Raw genomic sequence first — 19,694 nt, 5'->3', positions numbered from 1 at the left:
TTTGAGATAAGAAATTAGTATTTGTGGCCATTTTCTCCAGCGATGCCAGGCTATAGTAGAGTCCTTTAGCATTGGCAGCCATTAGCCTGTAATCGTTCTCCTTGGAGTTGCAGCAATTAGAGTTTTTGCTATGTGATTTGAATATAATTTTCGAGTTGCTCACAGACGCTGTAGAAGTAGACAGATATACCCTATATTCACCATTCTGTAATTTGTTAATCTCTATGTGGCATATCATAAGGATGATTTAATTCCTGCTAGGGTATGCGTTCATCGGCAAAAAGATTGGCGCACACCTTGAACTTGCTAACTTTTTGTTGTTAAGGCAATTTGGCTTTAATAGAATGTGTATCACTTAAGTTTCTGTCATATGCAGACCGGCACAAAATCATGGGTTGGAGCTATATGAGCTGTATATTAATGTAAGTGTGCGTGTGGGTGTTGTGTGTGTGTATGTGTGTGTGTGTGTGTGTGTGTGCGGAGATGTTTTTGTGTGTGAGCCTGCGGCTTTGTGTGAAACAAAAGACCTAATTAAGATTCATTTGAACATATGCCTATGGCATACGCCCACACACACACACACACACACACACACTCGCACATAAATACATATAATTAGTTGGATCAGCCCGAGAGTATGCAGCATTTTGTTTGCCTTGTGATTAACAGCCACATTTAAACGCCGGAAGTTGGCTGCGGCGGATGTGCGAAATGTGGGGAAACGCAATTTTTTGGACAAGCAAGTTGTATGACAAGCCTTTTAATGACTACATCACAAACATTACACACACACACACACACACATATATAGCTAGAGCGAATAGGGGGTGTGTGTGTTTGATTTGCATTAATGATATGCAAATGAGTTGTTTATCTTTTTATGTTGCGACAACATTCGCATCTTTTATTGAAAAGTTTCTCATGCCGAAACAAATGAGCAAATAAGTAGCTCAAGCGCACATACAAATATATTGATAAGAAATGAAGTAACAGGTCTTGTTTTACTTTCCTTCTTTAAATAGACCCTTTCCAGAAGGTATTATTATTTTGTCGTGAGATATGTAACGCATTTCTTCATCTGATTTCTCAACTATTTTCATAGTTCCCATACAAGTAATTATTGTGTATTTTCGATCAATAATTCAAGTTCAATGTGAGGGTATTTAATATTCGGCTTCTCTTAGATTGCTGTATATTCCTGTTTTTTTTTTCTCTCTCTCTCTTTTGATTTAGCACCGTAAGATGTTAATCAAAGCCGCATGCTGCTCATATCCCGGCCGTGCCGAGTACTTTGTCTCGCCTTTTGATATAATAAATATGTACGACTGCCAATTTTATTTATGTTTTTTCGTTTCTTTTTTGTTTTTTTTTTGTTTGGAATACTCCTACCCTATTCTGGCATTCTGGCTGCCATTTAAAACCCACATGACTGTCAAGGCTGTCGCTGAGACGCCCCCATCCTGAAGCGCGCAAAAGGACCAAACGGTACACGCACAACTGACGTCTGAAGTCGCACAGGACGCGCTTGTTTATTATTGTAGGATGTTTGGCTTGGCTCACATCAGCGAACTGGAAGGAATGCGCATTGACAGCGACAGTTGCTTCAGCTACCTCGCTTGGCACAGGGACACATGGCCAAGGATACGCAATCTCTGGTGTTGGCTCTGGCTCTAGCTCAAGCTCGATTGTGACGTGCCGTTCCAGACATTAGCATTGTTTTATTTACATACTTTGGCAAAGTTTGGCCGCGAATCCCAGTGTATCGATGATGATGATGATGATGCTGCTGTTGCTGCCGATAAGGATGGGAATGGGAATGGAAATGGGTACGAGCTTCATCTTGGCATTGGCATGCATAATATCTATCAGCAGCTAAAGCTAAGCAGCAACTTGAGCATTTAAGACTGACATGAGCGAGACTCTCGTTGCCTTCAACGTGGCTGTCTGCTGTTTTCATAATCATTATTATTATTATTACATTGTATTCCTTTAACTTAATTCGAAAACCGAAATATGCAAAACAAATTCAGCTTTTGATGGCGCATAATTTGTTTGTCTTTAATTTAAAATGAGTTCGCACCATTTTTTGCTGACATTCCATTATATTTCACAGCTAATTTTAAATATTTTCAGTTCTGTTGAAAGAACTTTTAATTGAGAATCCACTATAAAGTATCCCAATAAAGCATCTTGCATTTTGGAAAGAGATTTGCTTTCAAAATCAAATGGCCGAAAAGAGTTCTACCACAGTTCAAGGACTATTCTAGATTTCTCTTTGAACGCTTTTGATAATCAATTATATTTCAACTTGGTTCGGCATGCAATTGCTGATACTGGTTAGACATTTTTCAAATATTCTCATCTCGATTCTTGCTTTGTCAAATTACTATTTTCGCGAGTTTTAATTGCTTGGCAAGAGTGCAAGTTCATTTTAAATGCACCTCCAAAACTTTAAAACCTCAAAACTTTGTTCAAACTCAACTAACTTTCTGGCGAAATGTCTTCTTAGTTTTGGTTTGCCATCTCGATTAATGCCCTATCCACATTTGATTGATATCGATTTTCTTGAAATGATTGGGATGCATGCTTAATTATTTAGACTTGAAAAGTTAAGGTAGTAAGTAATAAATTGAGTTTTCCTCCCACATAAAACATTGATATTATTTTGAATATTGTATATTTTTCACACATTTAGAAATACCGTTTGAGAATAGTTCAAGGATACTATTCTCAGTAGGCATATTATTAATAGTAAATAGTAATATGTATTACATGTAAGAAATGTTCTTTTCGCATTATTTCTGTAAAGTGTGAAGAAGAACATGTAGTCAATGCTAAATTGCTTAATATTCAGTTAATATTCCCAGAAATTTGTCTCATGCTGGCTTTACACAGACGTCTATAAACTCGCACACACATATTAAATAGAAATATGTTGATAATTGAGTTTCTAAATTAAATTAAACTACTAAGGAACGAAATGCTTTTATTACTTCCTGATAAAATAAAACAAAAAATATTGCGAATATTTAAACTATATTTATGAATTTTCACAGAGTGTGGATTTAAATATCTGTATTTATTAATTTACATACATATATATATATATATTTATATATATGAATGTTTTTTTTTTTGGCCAGGTGTAGGAGGGAATAAGATGCACTATACAAAAATCGAAATCAAAAATCCATTTTAATTGTAAATAAGGCATATATTAAACAAGCGATAATCGATTTATAATCAAATGTGTATCGTCGTCCTTGGCCTATCCGGAAGGCTGACGGATTGTCCCGGAGCAAAGTAAAAATAGATAATAATAATAATATGCAATTAAAAGTATAAAGCCAAGCGCACAAAAGTTTGTTGTGTAGTTTCATATATTTATAAATATGCTTTCATTTTGCGGGTTTCTTTATTTATGCGACTAGCTGTATAATATGTATTATGTTGCATATGTAGTTTTTTTTGTGGCATAACGAAAAGATCGAAACAAATAACAGAACTGATGCTGCTCACATTTTTGGCAGCTCATCAAAAGGGAGCAGCGCGCCACGAGTTGTTGCCATGGCTAACACACACATTAATTTGCAGTTTAAAATCACTAATTAACACTAAGTTTCTCATGCGTAACCAAAAAATGAAAATTTGTCTAGCCACACACACACACACACACATACACACATGTATCACTCTCTCACACATACACATACACACACACACACACTCATGCAGAGTGTTGCATGCTCTAGACATAAGTACACCAGGCAAATTATCTAAAATTTACTAGCTGTTTTAAACGCTTGCCTAACATCTTGTTATATTTGTTATATTTTTCGGCGGGGCGCACGCATTCCCCCCAAAAAAAAACCCCTCCACATTCAATCACAAAAGCAACACACGCCCTCCACGCCTCCCGCCCAGCAAGCTACGCACTCACACACCCCGCCACCGCATCGACCAGTGGGATTTTGTCTTCTTATTCAGTTGTTGGCTGTTGCGGCTTCTGCTGCTGTTGTCACTTGGCTTGATGTATGCGGTTGAGTTTTCATTAGCTTGGGCAACAACTTCTGGTCTTCCTCCTTATCACCCTGTTCGTGTTGTTGTTGTTGCCACTTCTGCTGTTGCTGTTGCCGTTCCTGTGCCATGTGGTTTGTTGTGGCGTTGGCATCGTTGTAATTTGCTGTTGACGTGAAGCTGTCGCCTTCTATAAAATCAACTGTTTGCCTGCCATCCATCATTGTGCTAGGATTGGCCACAGTTGCTCCAGTTGCTGCTCCAGCAGCGCCAGGCTCAGCCTGACTTTCGTCTGCTCTCGATTGTTTTGACATGAAGGCGGCTGCAGATGTTGGTGTTGCTGCTGCCTTATTTTCCCACTGCTGGTCAGCAGTTCGAATATTTTTAGCTTGCAGTGGACTGTTTTGCTTTTCACCTGATGACGATGATGGCGTCTGTTGCTCTTGCTGCTCCGGCTGCTGTTGCGTCCTTTGAGCTGGCAAATTATTTGCTAATTGCTTTGCCAATGACTGGAGCGGGGGCTCGGTAGTTGTTGCTGCCGATGTTAAAGTAGCTTCAATCGTATCCGGTGTATTTATAATATCCGCCGCGATGGAATTTATATTTTTCAACATCTTAGGCTTGCCTGCTTGTCCTAGATCCAAATCCAGCTTCGGCTCCTGCTCCTGCTCCTGCTTCTGGTCCTCCGCCCACTGCTTGTCCGGAGCTGTTTCCGCTGCTGCTCCAACCCCTGGTTCAGTTGCCGTTCCCATCTCCTGCTCGGTTGCTCCTGCATCATTGATGCTGTTCATCGTTGTTGTTGCTGGCACTTGGCATCGTCCTTGTCCATGATTTGATTCGACATCTAAAATATGCAAAGAATGGCAAAGTTAGCAATGAAATAAAGTGAAAATAAAACAGGAAATGACAGGCGCGTTACAATTTACAAAACATTCGTGCTGAATATTCTTTTATTTTTCATTTTATTCATTCTTTTGCTTCTATTTTTTCGCCATCGAATTGAGAAATAATTTTATATTACTGTTAGCATATCAAAAAAAGAAAAAAAAGACACGAGTGAAGATTGGGGAGTGGGAAGAGCAGTGCAAGGGTGCAAGAGGAGTAAGCTCTGGTTCAGTTCAGCTGAGTTGGGTTGGGTTGGGGTTATGGTAATGCACATACGTAACGTATTTATATATTTTATATCGTTAATATTAACTGTTTTCATGTTCGAGTGCGTCGCCTCTTTGACATTTATTGCCACTGCTCTTATACCCTGCAGCCATTAAAAATTGCCAAAAAAAAGAAAGGGTATCCGCAAGTTCTGCACATGTATGTAACGGGCTGAAAGCGAAAATTGCTCTTGGTCAGGGGGAGAAACTGAAGTGATATGGACACGTTCGTCTAGAATATATTTAAGGCCCAATTAGCCTCTTTCTCTCTCTATTTTTCAGGCCCCATCTCTTCTGATAACTCTGCGAATAATTGTAACATTCAGCTCCAAATTTCGATCGGATAAGTTGCCAGTTAAGGAATATTCATTTATTGACAATTTCTAAATAAAACTACAGCTTATTGACTACGCAAAGGGTATTCAAGCATCGTGCAGTCAAAACAAACAGATTTTTTATGCTTGTTTATACATGCGAGACTATCAGAGATTTGTATACATTCATTTTTGGATATTTTTTTGGTTTTTTTTTTTTTTTTTTCGGGTTTGCCTCGTTTTCCAATTGGTTTCTTTTGCTGACTGCGTTTTCGAGTGCAGCTTAAACGTATATTCAAATTTATCTTCCGGCTGATTGCACATGATGGGGCAGCAAGTGGGTGCATTGTCGGGGGTTACAGCTTTTTTTGTGGCATTAGGGTTTATATTTTGGCCAAAAGTGTTGCACATGGCTTAAGGTTAAAGCCACCAATATAGCGGAATGAAGTGTGCGAAAGGTTTATTTGGATATTGGGCAATAATTTACTTACCTTCAGTTTCTGCCGCTGCTGCTGCTGATGCTGTTGTTGTTGCTGTTGTTGAAACTGCTGCTGCTGTTGCTGCTGCTGCGGCTGCAGTTGCGGCAGCTGTTGCTGCCGCCTGTGCTGCTGCTGTTGCCGCTGCTGTTGCAGCTGCCACTTGTGTCTGCAGGCCGGGTATATCGGCCACATTGATGCGCTGCAGCCGCACATGCATCATCTGGCCAGGCTCCTGTCCCTGGCCCAAGAAGACGCGTCGCACTGTCGGAAACTGTTCGCGACGCTGCTGCAACCACTGACCCACCAGCGGGATTCGCCTCAAATTACCCAGTGCAACGGCTACCGCATTGGCATTGTTTCCTGCCTGCCCTCCAGCTCCAGCAGCTGCTTCTCCTCCAGCTGCTGCCCCACCTCCACCTCCACCTGGACCCGCCTGTCTCCGTTCCTGGTGCTCAGTTGCCAACTGTTGAAATAGTCGCGTTACGAGCAGACGAGCACGTTGCACGGCTGCCTGCTGACCAACAGCAGCTACAACAGGACCAGCAGCAGCTGGACCAGGACCAGCACCAGGACCAGGACGAGCCGCAGCAGCAGCAGCAGCAGCAGCAGCTGGGCCGGCAGCAGCGGGTGCGGCAGCTGCCGCATTGGGTTGATTACGCGATATGATGAAGACATGACGCTGCGCCATTATGGCAGGCAGCTCATATCGATGAAAGAAGAATACCATCGAGTGCTGCAAGGGATAGAGAGAAAAGAGAGAGAGAGAGAGAGAGAGAGAGAGAGAGAGAGAGAGATAGAGAGAGAGAGAGAGAGAGAGAGTGAGATTGAGTAAAAGCATTGGTTGAGTGACGCTTCTGCAATTATGCAACCACATTCATAAAGTCCACGAGTCGCTCGGATCGACATATGAGTGTCGGAGTAATTCCGAGTCACGAAATTATTCAAATATTGCTCAGAGTGTATCAGGTAACAAAATCAATCTACTCAGATGGATAATTAACTGTCTGAGTTGAAGAATTATTTAAGCGCCAGAAACTACCAAGATTTCTGAGAGGTTTTTCACACACGAACTTTTTTGTCAGAAGGTAGACTGCCGGACGGATGCAAATATATTGGATTGGTTTGTGATGCAGATCAAGAATATATATATATATATAGACTTCTCTACACTTGTATTCTCCGTAAGTGTTGTTTCGCATAAATGTAGTTGTATTAAAATTCATATATTGCTTTAAATGCATGACATTTTCGAATGGAACTCATGATGTGAATGCTGCAAATTGTGGCAAGCACAAGCGCAGCATGAGTTATGCAATGAAGCCAGGACAGTTGTTGGCAGGCACGTGAGCTGCCTGCACTGTCTACACGTGAGCAGCTCACTCACACACACACTCACACACACACACACACACAGTCAGCAAATAATGCGCTGGGTAATTTGTCATGCAGTTGACAACCAGAAACGGACTCCTGTTGCGCAACAACAATAACAATAACAATAACAACAACAATAATAACAACAAGCAACAAGAATGGGTAGACAACAGTTATAACTGTCGGCTTTCATAATGAACCATAGTTACCTGGATGAACAGATAGGAGGAGAGCAGCGCCAAAGTACGATATTGTCCACTGAAGCGATAATGATACGCATAGAATGCGAAATGATATAGGTAGAAGAATCTGTAAGCAAAAACAAACTAATTTAATTCGGTTCGATTAATATGCAAACACACACAAACACACACGGGTCTTAAAAGGTAACTGTTATTGCTGTTGCTGTTGTTTAGGATGAATTGTAATCCCCAGTTCTCAGACCCTCATCAAAATAGATTCTAGGCATGTTCGCCCTTCGACATGGTTACCATTCAATAATATTGTATTTAACATTGCTCAAATAAAAAGCAACAACTTATTGTTTTTTCCATTTTTATGGATGTTTACTCGACTACTCCCCCTTCCCCCCCAGTTCACCCCTCACCGCATGTTTTCGATTCTGTCGCTGTGCAAATGCCAACTAAGCTGTGAAGAAATGGGTCAGACAGCCAGACAGACAGCTGGAGAGCGGCGGGACAGCGGGACGGCGGGACTGAGGCACTGTCGTGACATAAGTAACGCCTTGAACTGACAACAAGAACAACAATAACACTTACAACAAATTATATAAATTGCAACTTGCTAAAACCGCTGCTTGACCATTGCATACCCTGTCTTAACTTATGTGTCTAAATATTACACTTTGTTTAACTGAAATAATACCCTGTGCAAAAGGGTTTTGCTTCTCTATTTTTTCTTACTTCATTTGTTTCATTTTGAATGGTTATCGATTATCTTAGCAGTAGTAAACTTCTCTCAGTGCATGTCTAATTATCTTTTATCCCCATCAATTATAGTTCCAACCTGCTTCTCGCGAGACCATCTTACCTGGAAGAGATCTACATCAGCTGTTTCCGATATGGTTTCTCTCTTCTTCTACAATGCTTCTCGCTTCAGCTTGATGTCCATCTTTACTAATTACTTCTATTTGATATTGAGTAAGTATTTTTACTACTAAATCTCGTCTCGGATCGCACCTCATCGTTCTCATTGCTTACTTTGATATGTAGGAACAGAGAAATCTATAAAGCCGCAACTTCTCTAATCACTTTTCAAGTTCTCGCTGCAATCCTAACAAATATTTGTTATGTTCTTTTCACTCACTCGGTTATCGTTTAGTATATAATTAATCTATCTATCTATATCTTATCTTATATACTGTATTCCCTTGCCTTATACTAATTCTACTAAGGATTCAGTAAGCTCAAGCGAAGAGCTGTAGACCGGCGCAAATGGCTCAATTTGCCGAAAGGACAACACACTTGCCGCTCTAATCGGATACTGGGTATGCATAACAACAATAGCAAGGACACTCAAGAGGCTTTAATAATATAAATAATTGCTGGCGCTGTGTTAGTTAGAATTGTTGTGCGAGCCAAAGACAACAAATAATAAACACAATGAACGACACGCGGCGACGATGGCGTTGCCGGACATATTGATAAGCAGCAGGAACTGCTGGGGAACGGGAACGGGAACAGGAACTGGAACACCAGCAGTAGCTGAACAAAGCCATAACCATAAATGTTAGAGGAGAGTCGAGATGGAGACAGAGAGACAGAGAGAGAGAGAGAGAGAGAGAGAGAGTTGTCAAGAGAGTGTCCAACGGAATTCAAGTTTAATTTATTTTTACAATGCCGCTGGACATTAGGTGTGTGTAGGCGGGGGGAGGGGAAAGGGAAGCGGGGTCATGATTGAGTTATGTTATTGAATTTAATTTGAGTTGATTGTGCACACACACACACACACACAGACACACACAGAGCCACACCCACAGACAAACAAACACTCGATGGAAAAAGGAACATTACAATCGACAGCGACAAATGAAGACACACGACACTTATTTGGTACGTAAGCCCTTCGAGCGAGCGGCATGCGGCATGTGACATGTGGCAGGCATTATGGACACATAGTGCCAAACGCTTGGCAGCAATTTCCGCACCAGACCCCCTTTGCAACCCTTCTCCCATCTCCCATCTCCCCTTACCCGTTCCCCATTCCCCATTCCCCGTTCCCCGCCTTCTGCTTCTGCTGCTGCCTCTCAACACGCACGCAGAAAACGAACGACACGTAGACAACACTTATCGCTTGTTCGTTTCCGTTTCATTCGTTTCCCTAATGTAGCGTAGCGTTGACAAGCGCCAAGCGGGCGGAACAACATCCCAACTCTTGCTCCTGCTCCTGCTCTGGTTCCTGCTCCTGCTGCTGCTCCTGTTACATCTAGTTGGTGTAGCTGGCGGCGTGTCGCAACGGATGTGCGCCAAGGAAGTGCTATTGGCATTCATATCCTTCGACCGAACGGAAATGAGGGCAAATGATGTTGCAAGCAGCGCTGGGGAGAGAGGCAGCAACAGCAGCAAGAGTTTGGGGCAACAGTTGGTAGACACTGTCAACACACAACTGTTGCATGTCTGTGTGTGTGTGTGCGTGTGTGTGTGTTTGTGTGTGGCTGCTATCAACGGCAACGCGTTGCATGCTTAAATAACCACCAACACCCCAAATCAAACAACACGCAGACGACAGGTGCGTCTCGTCACGTGGAAGGTGGCAGGTGGGGAAGGGTGTGGAGGAGGGAAAGTGGCAGAAGGCAGAAGGCAGAAGACAGAAGGCAACAGTGATCCGATCAGCTTCGTCACAAGTGTTTATTTGTTGAAAGCAAACAGACGCAGACACAAACGAAGATGGAGATAAAGTTGCAGCTGTGTTGCATCGGATAGATAATGGGTAAACTGTTCAATGAGCTTGCAAGCAATTGAGCCACACACCAACTACACCTACACACACACACACACCCATCCATATTCATAAGCATACAGATGCATTTGCATATTGGTTAAACCGATTGAGTGGCTTGCTCAGGCTATGAATATTACGATGCCGTGCAAAGTGTTTGCCAAAGTGCAGCGATAAATATGTGAACCTGTCTATATACATATAAATATATATATATATATTTTTTAATTTTATGTATATATCTGTATGTATAGATGTAGAAATGTTTATTCATGTTTAGATATGCTTAGCAGCTTGGATTATATCCAATTTATGGGGATTATAGCAATTATGTTGCCTACTTTTCTGATTTCTGTGATTTGAGTTCTTCTTATTACTATTCTGTCAATCCTCACCCACTCTCTCTCTCTCTCTATTTTCCCTCTCTCTCTGTTATTGCTCACTTAACGGACTTTGAGTTTAATTGAGTGCGCTGTTTGCTTGAGAGCAGCTGTTTAAATTAAGTTAAGCTCCCAAGCAGATCGTCAGATGAAGTCAATTATGCTGTCTACATTCAGCTGGTTCTGTGTAAATACAGTTAGGGTTTTCTAGTCTAGTCTAGTAATGTTGTTTAAGATATTTTAACAAGGCTTAGACTGTGAAATGCTTAGTCAATTATTAATTAACCCATTGCAGACCAAATATAGCCAAATATATTTATATTATATATATATTATGTATTATCACTATTAATTCGTAGAAATAGCATTTTTCTCCTTTCAAAAAAATAAAATAAATAAAAGCTTCAGAAAAGTGCTTGATTTACGAATTATTATTATTATAAATATAAAATAGGGAAAATAGTTTTGTTTCTAAACGAAATTTAACAAGCAATTATATTGGCAAATAATAAAGTTCCTCACGCACTGAATAACTCCAGCATAGGTATAACTATCAAATGTTATGCATGTACATTTTCGCTAATTGATTGAAATCCGTAAAGCTCAAACTAAATATCAATTAACACACACACACACACACACACAAGCGCACACTCGCACATATGACAATTGTTGTAAAACGTGACAAATGTTGAAGGATTTTTATGAAAATGTGATTCGCTTAATTGAAATACAACAAAGCTGAAGTAGAACGGCATACAAATGTGTGTGCGTGTGTGTGTGTGCGTGTGTGTGTGTGAGAGTGTGTGTGTGTGAGTGTGTGCATTCATTGATAAATGCGGGTAAGCGAACCAATTTGATGCATATATTTAAGCAGCAGTTGCGTTGCGATATGTTACATGGAAGGGCACGTTGCGCATACGCCAAGTTGGCAAACAAACAAATAAATAAACAAACAGACAAACATAGAAGCAAAAAAAAGAAGAAAAATAAGCAAACAAGAAGCAAATAGAGAGAGAGAGAGAGAGTGAGAAGGAAAGAAAAGAAAAAGCAAACAAGCTGAAACTATAACGCGTATAACAATGAAGCGATTTTGCCTCGTTACGAGCACTCATCAACTGCACCTTTGGACAACAAGTGAGAGCGAGAGTGTATGTGTATGTGTATAAGTGTGTGTGAGTGTGTGTTGTGTGCATTTGTGTGTGGATGTGTGTGAAGCGGAAGGCCAAAGGGTATGCCACCCAAGAGGACCGGCCACTTCATGCGGGGCATTGGGTTCGAGGCGTTGGCTCGCGGACAAAAGTTATGGTAGGAAAACAAACTTGACGCAATTATACTTTACGTAACATGATCTCAATCAACACGAAAACAACCTGAGGGAGTGAACTGAATAGGCAGCAAGGGCAGGGTAGCGTAAGCAATGCGCTGCCAATGGTTGCCAATGCCTTCAGCATTGACGTCGACGCCAGGACTAAACGCGCCACCTTTTGAGTGCCAGCCTGAACGCTGGGGCAGCAACAATAACAAGCATACAAATCTCTATAAATATAGATATACATATATATATATATATATATATACTAGCCATAAATATACACATATATTTATAACAAAATTATACACTAAGAAAATGTATTTTTAATTTAATCAGCAATTGCATTTAAAAATGATTTTATGTAATTTGTTTAATTCCATTTAAGTTGCATAAATATTTAAAAAATAAGCACACAACAATTTTGTTTACATTTGGTTTAAGTTAACAATAAATGAAGCTCTGGCAAGGATCATTGTTTATAAAGCGCGTATTTTGAAGATATCGCTTAAAGTCGGGTTTGCCTTAGAGTAGGAAAAAAAAACAACAAGAAATGAAATCCCGGCTTCGTAGCAGTTTGATTTTCAGTGTCAGGCTGGTAATAAGTCACAGTTTTGTACAGTGTACTTATGGGACATATATATATATATATATATCTGTATCTATATATGTACTTACTTTCATACTTATTTGTAAGTAGGTACGCATAACAAGCGTGTAAACAACTGGCAACAGTAAAAGGCGCGCCTGGCAGCCAAGGCAGTCCCCGGAAAATGGAGGGGGCGAAGGGGGGAGGGGTTGAGCGAGGTTGGGTTTGGCAGCAGCTACTTGAAACTCGCGACTGTTACATTTTGCTTGAGAACTGAGAACTGAGAACTCGCAACTCGAGCCCGACCTCGAACCCAGTGGGGCAAGCAAAGCCAAAACTCAAACCCCTTTTACTTTTGGCCTGATAAAATTTGCTCTTTGAAGCCACCAATGCTAATGCCACGCAATTCCCTTTTGTCCGTCCGTTTGTCCGTCCATCCGTCTGTCTATTTGTCTGTCTGTCGCCCTGTCTCTCTGTCTGTGTGTTGGTGTCAGTCGAGTTCAATCTGCGCAAGACGTCGCCTGCTTATGCCTGGGCTTTTGTACACTTTTGCAGCTCATTTAATACGTGTCGTCTGTGTCCCGTGTGCCGTGGCAACCAGATTTAAGCACAAAAGAAGCATTACGCGCGGCACAGAAAGCCACAGGGCCAAAAGCCACGCAATTGGACCGGCCAAGGGCGGAGGGGGGCCGATGGGTTGATGGGCTGGGGGAGCAGTCGGTAAAAAGGGGTGCCAAATTATGCTCTCTACACATTTTGGCGCCTGCTCGTTAAACGGCGATTAACTGAATTATTTTTAAACGTGCCACAAACGAGTTGCTTTGATGCCACTTTAAAGTCGCTGACGGTAGTCAATTAGTGCGAAAAATACCTGAACCACCTGAGCCACTCCCCGCCCACCGCCCTCTTTTATCCCTAGCAAGGCGTTAAGCAGCTGTTTGTTGCAGTTACTGCAATAACCCGGATTCGCAAAGAAAAAGCCGTTCGCGTTTGGCTTTAAAGCAAACTTCAATCGCAGCTAACCGCAAACAGGCAACCAAAATGGCAACACAGACAGGAAGTTGCACGGGCCAAAAGCGTTTGTTTGCCCAGGCAACAGGAAGCTAACCCGATTCATGTATAACCCAGAACCGCAGCAGGAGCAGCAGCTGGAGATGAACCGCCGAAGAAATGGGAAAAGGGATGGAAGGGTCTGTTGCAACCCCCTTTCGATTTGCTTGGGGCAGTCAATAACAGCAAAATTAAACCGTACCAAAGTACACACATCTCACTCACCTCCCCCCCATACACACACACACACACACACACACTCGCACACACATTTTGTTTGCTAGTAGTATGCATGATGAACTCAGCCAATATGTTTTGACTTTTTGCAAAATTAATTTTTACTTATAGCTAGCCATTGGGGAGCGGAAACGACCAGGGAAGGGGAACGTGGCAGGACAAAATCTGCATATGCTTGGCGCTACTTCGTCCATATTTCTTTGCAGCTCGTTATATGCTTTATGAAAGCATTTCATTTGTGTGTGTGAATGTTGCGCATTCAGTCTTCTAAATGGGCATCGAAATTGAAAGAATTTCGCCCAAGAACAGCCAAAGTAACAAACAACAAAGAGCAGCTATTCTAAGCCAAACGAACATAGAATACTAAAATCGAGTCAGCTCTCAGAAAACCACACGGATATTGTACAATGATGATTCTGATTTACATACTAACTGCTTACAAATAAGTATATATTTATCAAGAACTGCAAAAACTGAGACTAGTTTGCAATAGTCAGACATTCTAGTTCATTCTGGTAGTAATGCTAATATCTCATTTATGGGGTCTGAGCGAAGTTCTTTTCCATTTTAATGGATATGCTACTATCTGACTTTGCACTCATATTTATATTGATGCTAAATATATATATTGAAATATCAAAAGTATCATTTTTAGTCAATTATACGTTTATCGCAAATGAATCATTCTTGAATCCTTCGCGCCTTTCAATGGTTTTCAATGCTAAGAAAGTTCTGAGACCGTCCAATTGAAGTGGCTATGCAATTGTAAATTTTCCACATCAATTTATGCATATTTAATATTATTTGACAGATCTGTTAAACCTTCATTATAATAAATATATTCAAATCTTACCTTATGCAAACAAAATCAAGAAATAAATTAAATATTTATCTTACAACAAAATCAATTGAATGTTTATCTTAAGCCAGAGATTACCGATTTCCATTAAGACCTATTTTTTGCTTAATGGATTCTAAGACGTCATCTTTAATGACTAAATTAGAATAGCCCTAGCAAGGAGGTATAAATAACTTTTGCTAGCACAAACCAAACACATATCTAATAGAAACCGCATTATAAATTGCTCGATTCGCAGAAATTGCCCATTGGGAAAACTGAGCGAATAACAGGGAAAAGGTCGATGCACTTTTCATTGAAATCTATGTTGAAATTATTTTTTTAGTGTTATCCACTTATAATGAGATTAAAAAATAATGTGACAGCTAAAATAAACACATTAAGAGTATTCAATACATGCTACGAAATTCGAGAAATAATTTGATTATAAAGAATATCGAATTAAAAGCCAAAACAATATTAACTACTAACTGGGAAAAAGTATGAAAATAATATGAGTAAGAAAAAAATATGAAAACATAAAGCGACTAGGGAAACATTCTATTATAATGTAAGCAAAAAACAAAAACTAAAAGGCAAAAAAACATTCAAAACTGAAAGCATTACTTGATTTTATGAGAATCGCATAGAAAAGCAATCCGCTTATTATTAGCTTAACAATATTGTTAGGCAAGCCAAAGATTAAACATTTTAAACTCTGTTCAAAGAGTCTGCCTTATGAATAGATTGATATATGTAACATAATTATAATCTATGCGATGTTTACTTAGAGATTTGCAACTTGAATATTTATTGTCGGCATGCTTAACGGAATCGATAAAACCTTTAAGGGCGACAAAAGGGCCGACAGTAAACAGCTCGTCGAAGAGTCTGTTGAGCCCGGGTATGGGAAGCATTTAAAATGATTTGCGGCAATGAATGTTTAATGAATATAAATACGTCAAGTGGTCTGTCCGTCAGCTGTTTGGGGCATGCCACACTGATAGCCTTTTAATTCAGGCGCAAATTACGCAAAATCAACAAATAAATGGAGTGAGAACACTGAATAGTGATCGTGGGTGGGAGGTGGGAGGTGTACACCCTCTATATACCCACTGAATGGTCGAATAAAGAGAATACTCAAGTGTCTTTTTGAATTATTGATGGGCGGCAATGTTTGAAAAATCTTTGGCTTGGGGGCCACAGACAGTTTCCCAAATAATTTCTAGCTGTGCGCGCTCCTCAATTATGCAAAGTGCGCGCAATAAACCGCAAAGTAGCCACGAGCCCCACCCCCGCCTTCTCTGCCCACCCAAACCAGCTTTTGGATGTTTCCTTCTTTTTAGATAAAACGAAAAAAGGGGTATAAATTGGCAGTCGGCCTGATTGAGTTTTGTATGACGTGCGTGGTCATTAATGTTTATAGACAGGATTTTGCAGCTGCCCAGTCTATCCTTTTGTATTTATTTATTTTTTGTTTTTTTTTTTTTCTTGTATGTTTTCACTTATTCCATTTTGTGTTCGCAGCTATTACAAACAAGTTTATTTAAATGTTTGCTAATGGCGCGGCTCAGTTCGGGGTTGGTGGGGGGGTGGAGGAGGGGAACCGCTTGGGTTACGCTTGTTGACTTAAGTGATGAAATTCTGTGTTCTCTCCATGCGGAGGGACTTTGGGTGTTGCGTTGGTCGATTTGCTTTGGCCCCGGGGGAGGCTTCCGCAAGCCAAGTTAATTTTCAAATAACAACCAAACGAGACACAACACAACAAAACGGAACAAAACGAATCCAAACGAAACGAAAGAGGTTGAAGAGTGTGAAACACACTCCGAAAAAAAGAAAAAAAAAAGAAAAGAACAGGAAATATGCGAAACTAAACGAAATGAACTGTTAAGTGCTGTGGGGCAGCTCAGCAGAGGACAAAGGATTGCGACTTAAGTTAATGTATTTTGTCATTTCTACTGGCCACAGACGATTGCACAACTAAATCCATTTTAAGAGCAGCAGCAGCAGCAGCAGCAGCCGCAGCAGCAGCAAATTGTGGATACGCACCTGAGCCAATGTCGCTTCGTGATGCTCGTGTGACAGCAGATGGCATCAAACTGATCCGCGATCCACACAATCAATATAATATAGAACGCTGTAGTTGTATCATTGAAGAACTCCGACATAATCGCCTCCATGCCTGCAAGCACAGTATTGTTTAATAAACTATGTCTCGAACTGGTACAATATTTAGTGGGGATGCGAACCTACTAGCGCCAATATGACCGTCAACAGCGGCGCAATGGGGAAACGCGCTGTAACATTATACTCCAGCATTTGCAGTAGATCCACTGCAAAATAGAAACAATATTGATTTTTACAAAACTGATATGCACTGCAAGCGCAATTGAATTACCTATGAACACAAAGATCTGATGATGCGAATAGCGCAGCAGCATTGACACCGAAAATGTCTGCAAGAAGTAAACAAAAATGTGCAATTTAACTTTTAAGATAATCCTTTTTGTGTTAGTTTGACGTACAAACAGCAGCATCACACAAAAGGCGGCTGGATAGCTGCTCCAAGCAGCCCACCACATCGAAACGAAGCGATAATGTTCTCCAGTGATCACATTGCGCAGATAACCCTTATTCTCCTCCTTCTCAGCCACTGTGCGCACTGAAGCCATCAGCAAGTCATCGTAACTGCAATTTATTAATCTCTCTTTAAAAACAATACCATTTAGATGTCATTTTTACGCACCCCAGTAAATTTTTGAGCAGATAACGCGTTAAATCGTCGCCAAAACACTCATTCGTATTCGGATCCAGCTGCACGGTCAGCACAGGAATATTTAGTCGCTTGCGTGTGGCAGGCGATAAGCGCAAGTGCCCATATTCCAGAGAGTACTCCACAATGTACTGTTCATCTGCAATGGAAAGAATTAATATATATATATATATATGCATATGAAGTAGTTCTTATTCCCAGCTGGCTGAGATGTACTTTCTACAGTCAGTATATTTTGTTATATGTATATATTTTATGTAGAGCTTTAACTATAATTGTAGAGCAAATTGGATCAGCCCCTTATGGATGTAATTATCTATTAACGTTTACATTATACAAAATTAATAATCTTTGCGCCAAATGTGATTCTAATTAACGAATATGCATCCAACTTATAAATCTTACTTTATACTTTATGTTTGAAGATATATTCTTCAAAGATTTTCCAACATTCCTTATTAGAAAGAGTTTTAATAAAGAGTCAAAACAAAGTATGTAGTATTTATACTTACCATCATCGTCGACGGCCTTTATCGGTATATCGCTTGGATGATCAACATTATCCAGTATATTGATGGCATCAAAGTAATGATACAAAGTCTCATTGCCATACGCGAAATTGGGACGCACAGGCATGCCCAGCTTGCGCAGTATTGTCTCGTAGCGCTTCAGCCTGTAGTGATTATCGACGGTTTGTGGTCCAATGCCATAGTAGCTGCAATTAAGTTCAAGTGCTCAGTATAGAAAAGGGGATACATCTGTTGGGTGTTTCTTACTAGGTGTGCTTGAGGGCCAGCACAATCTGCTGATCGGCCTTGATGCGTTCCCAAATCGCACGCTTCTCGGCCAGATACGGTATGATCTCCACTCGAATGACGCCGTCACGTGGCCAATTCTGCACATTCTGCAGGCAGGTGCACGGATTCTTAACAAATGCCGTGTGGACATAGACCAACGTAAAGAAGAATACCAAAGCCTTCAGCAGCAGCAGATACTCAATGGCTAGCTGCACATTGCTGCAAGTTATTTAAATATAAATATATATATAATATAATTGGATATGTAAAAATATATGTAATTACTACAAATACTAACCGTGGCACTAGCTCTGCATAGGTGGCCGCTACACGAAAGTAAATGGCATGAAATAGTCGATCCCTCATGTTCATCATGTTGTTCTGGAAAAATGAAAAAATAAACGATAAGCATTAATTTGATTGTGCATGTGTGTGTGTGTTCTTACTTGGGCAGCAGCACCCCCCGCTCCGGCGGCCAAGACCCGATTACGCCCGTTGATGTTATTGATTGCATTGGCAACGGCGATTTCGGCCGCGTTTTCAGGCATACCGCCAGCATCGGCCATTGCTTGATCAGCGACTCTCAGGTGGTAGTTGTTGTTGTTAGTGTATTTAATCAAGTTTCAATCACTTCCGTATCTTTTTCGAACACGACCGTCTTCCGCAACGTCGCAACTTCAGCCTTCAGCCTTCCCCCAAAAATTGAAGGTGTCTGGCAGCAAATTTACTGTTGTGTGCAGCAGCTCTTCTCTTTGTTTGTTGTTTCACTCGGTGTCCGTTTGTGGCTAGTGACACCTGCGCTGCAATTGGTACTGTTACTGGTGTCCTATTGCTGTGCCACATTGGCCAAATTAATTAAATATCATTAAATTGCACTGACAAAACGGCAGAGGGAACACTTACCATTATTGTGAGTTGTTGCTTGTTGTTGCTTTTGCAGCAAAGCTGCCAACTTATTGTGAATGCCTGACAAGTAACCGTTTCTAGTAACGAGTAACAAGGCACTGCTAGCATTAAAGTAACCATTACAGGGAACAGTGACAAATATTTAAATAAGTATTAAATTAAGCAAATAAAGTAACAAAAAAAAAAACAAACGTTGGCTTGCTTATTTGCCAAAAGCTTGTGCTTATCACAAAATACAATTGTTACCACTCACATTGCATTTGGGACGTCACAAAATGTGCTGCCAACTTTCTCTGTATAACTTACCATTTTACAGCACTGAAAACTTAGAGTGCGCCAACGTGACTTGCATTCGAATCGAACGGAAATAAATCAAGATGGTTTTTAAGAATCGTTTTTATTTGTATTTTCTGCAAACCAATGTACGAAATTAAATATTCTCAATGCTTCATCGTTTTCATATGTTTATAAATAAGCTACATTGAATGTCGTTTAATTTAGTTTTACATTGATTGGTGG

The 19,694-nt window shown here is 40.5% G+C and overlaps 1 protein-coding gene across 1 annotated transcript; it reads right to left on the bottom strand.

Annotated features, from left to right (window-relative positions):
• Window positions 1-3,176: 3,176 nt before the first annotated feature.
• Window positions 3,177-19,191, bottom strand: LOC6559049 (membralin). Its single transcript, XM_043216456.1, has 13 exons — window positions 19,173-19,191; window positions 18,716-19,101; window positions 18,568-18,650; window positions 18,249-18,488; window positions 17,985-18,187; window positions 17,446-17,611; window positions 17,225-17,387; window positions 17,098-17,155; window positions 16,949-17,032; window positions 16,749-16,881; window positions 7,545-7,644; window positions 5,974-6,694; window positions 3,177-4,861 (listed from the first exon to the last, which is right to left on the bottom strand). The coding sequence occupies exons 2-13, from the start codon at window positions 18,833-18,835 to the stop codon at window positions 3,984-3,986; spliced, it is 2,949 nt and encodes a 982-aa protein (XP_043072391.1). The 5' UTR covers window positions 18,836-19,101; window positions 19,173-19,191; the 3' UTR covers window positions 3,177-3,983.
• Between the last annotated feature and the right edge of the window lie 503 nt (window positions 19,192-19,694).

Source organism: Drosophila grimshawi, unplaced genomic scaffold (assembly GCF_018153295.1).
Source record: "Drosophila grimshawi isolate 15287-2541.00 unplaced genomic scaffold, ASM1815329v1 contig_1369, whole genome shotgun sequence".
NCBI lineage: Eukaryota > Metazoa > Arthropoda > Insecta > Diptera > Drosophilidae > Drosophila > Drosophila grimshawi.
Note: the sequence above shows the minus strand (reverse complement) of the source record. Positions and strands in the feature narration are given on the sequence as shown.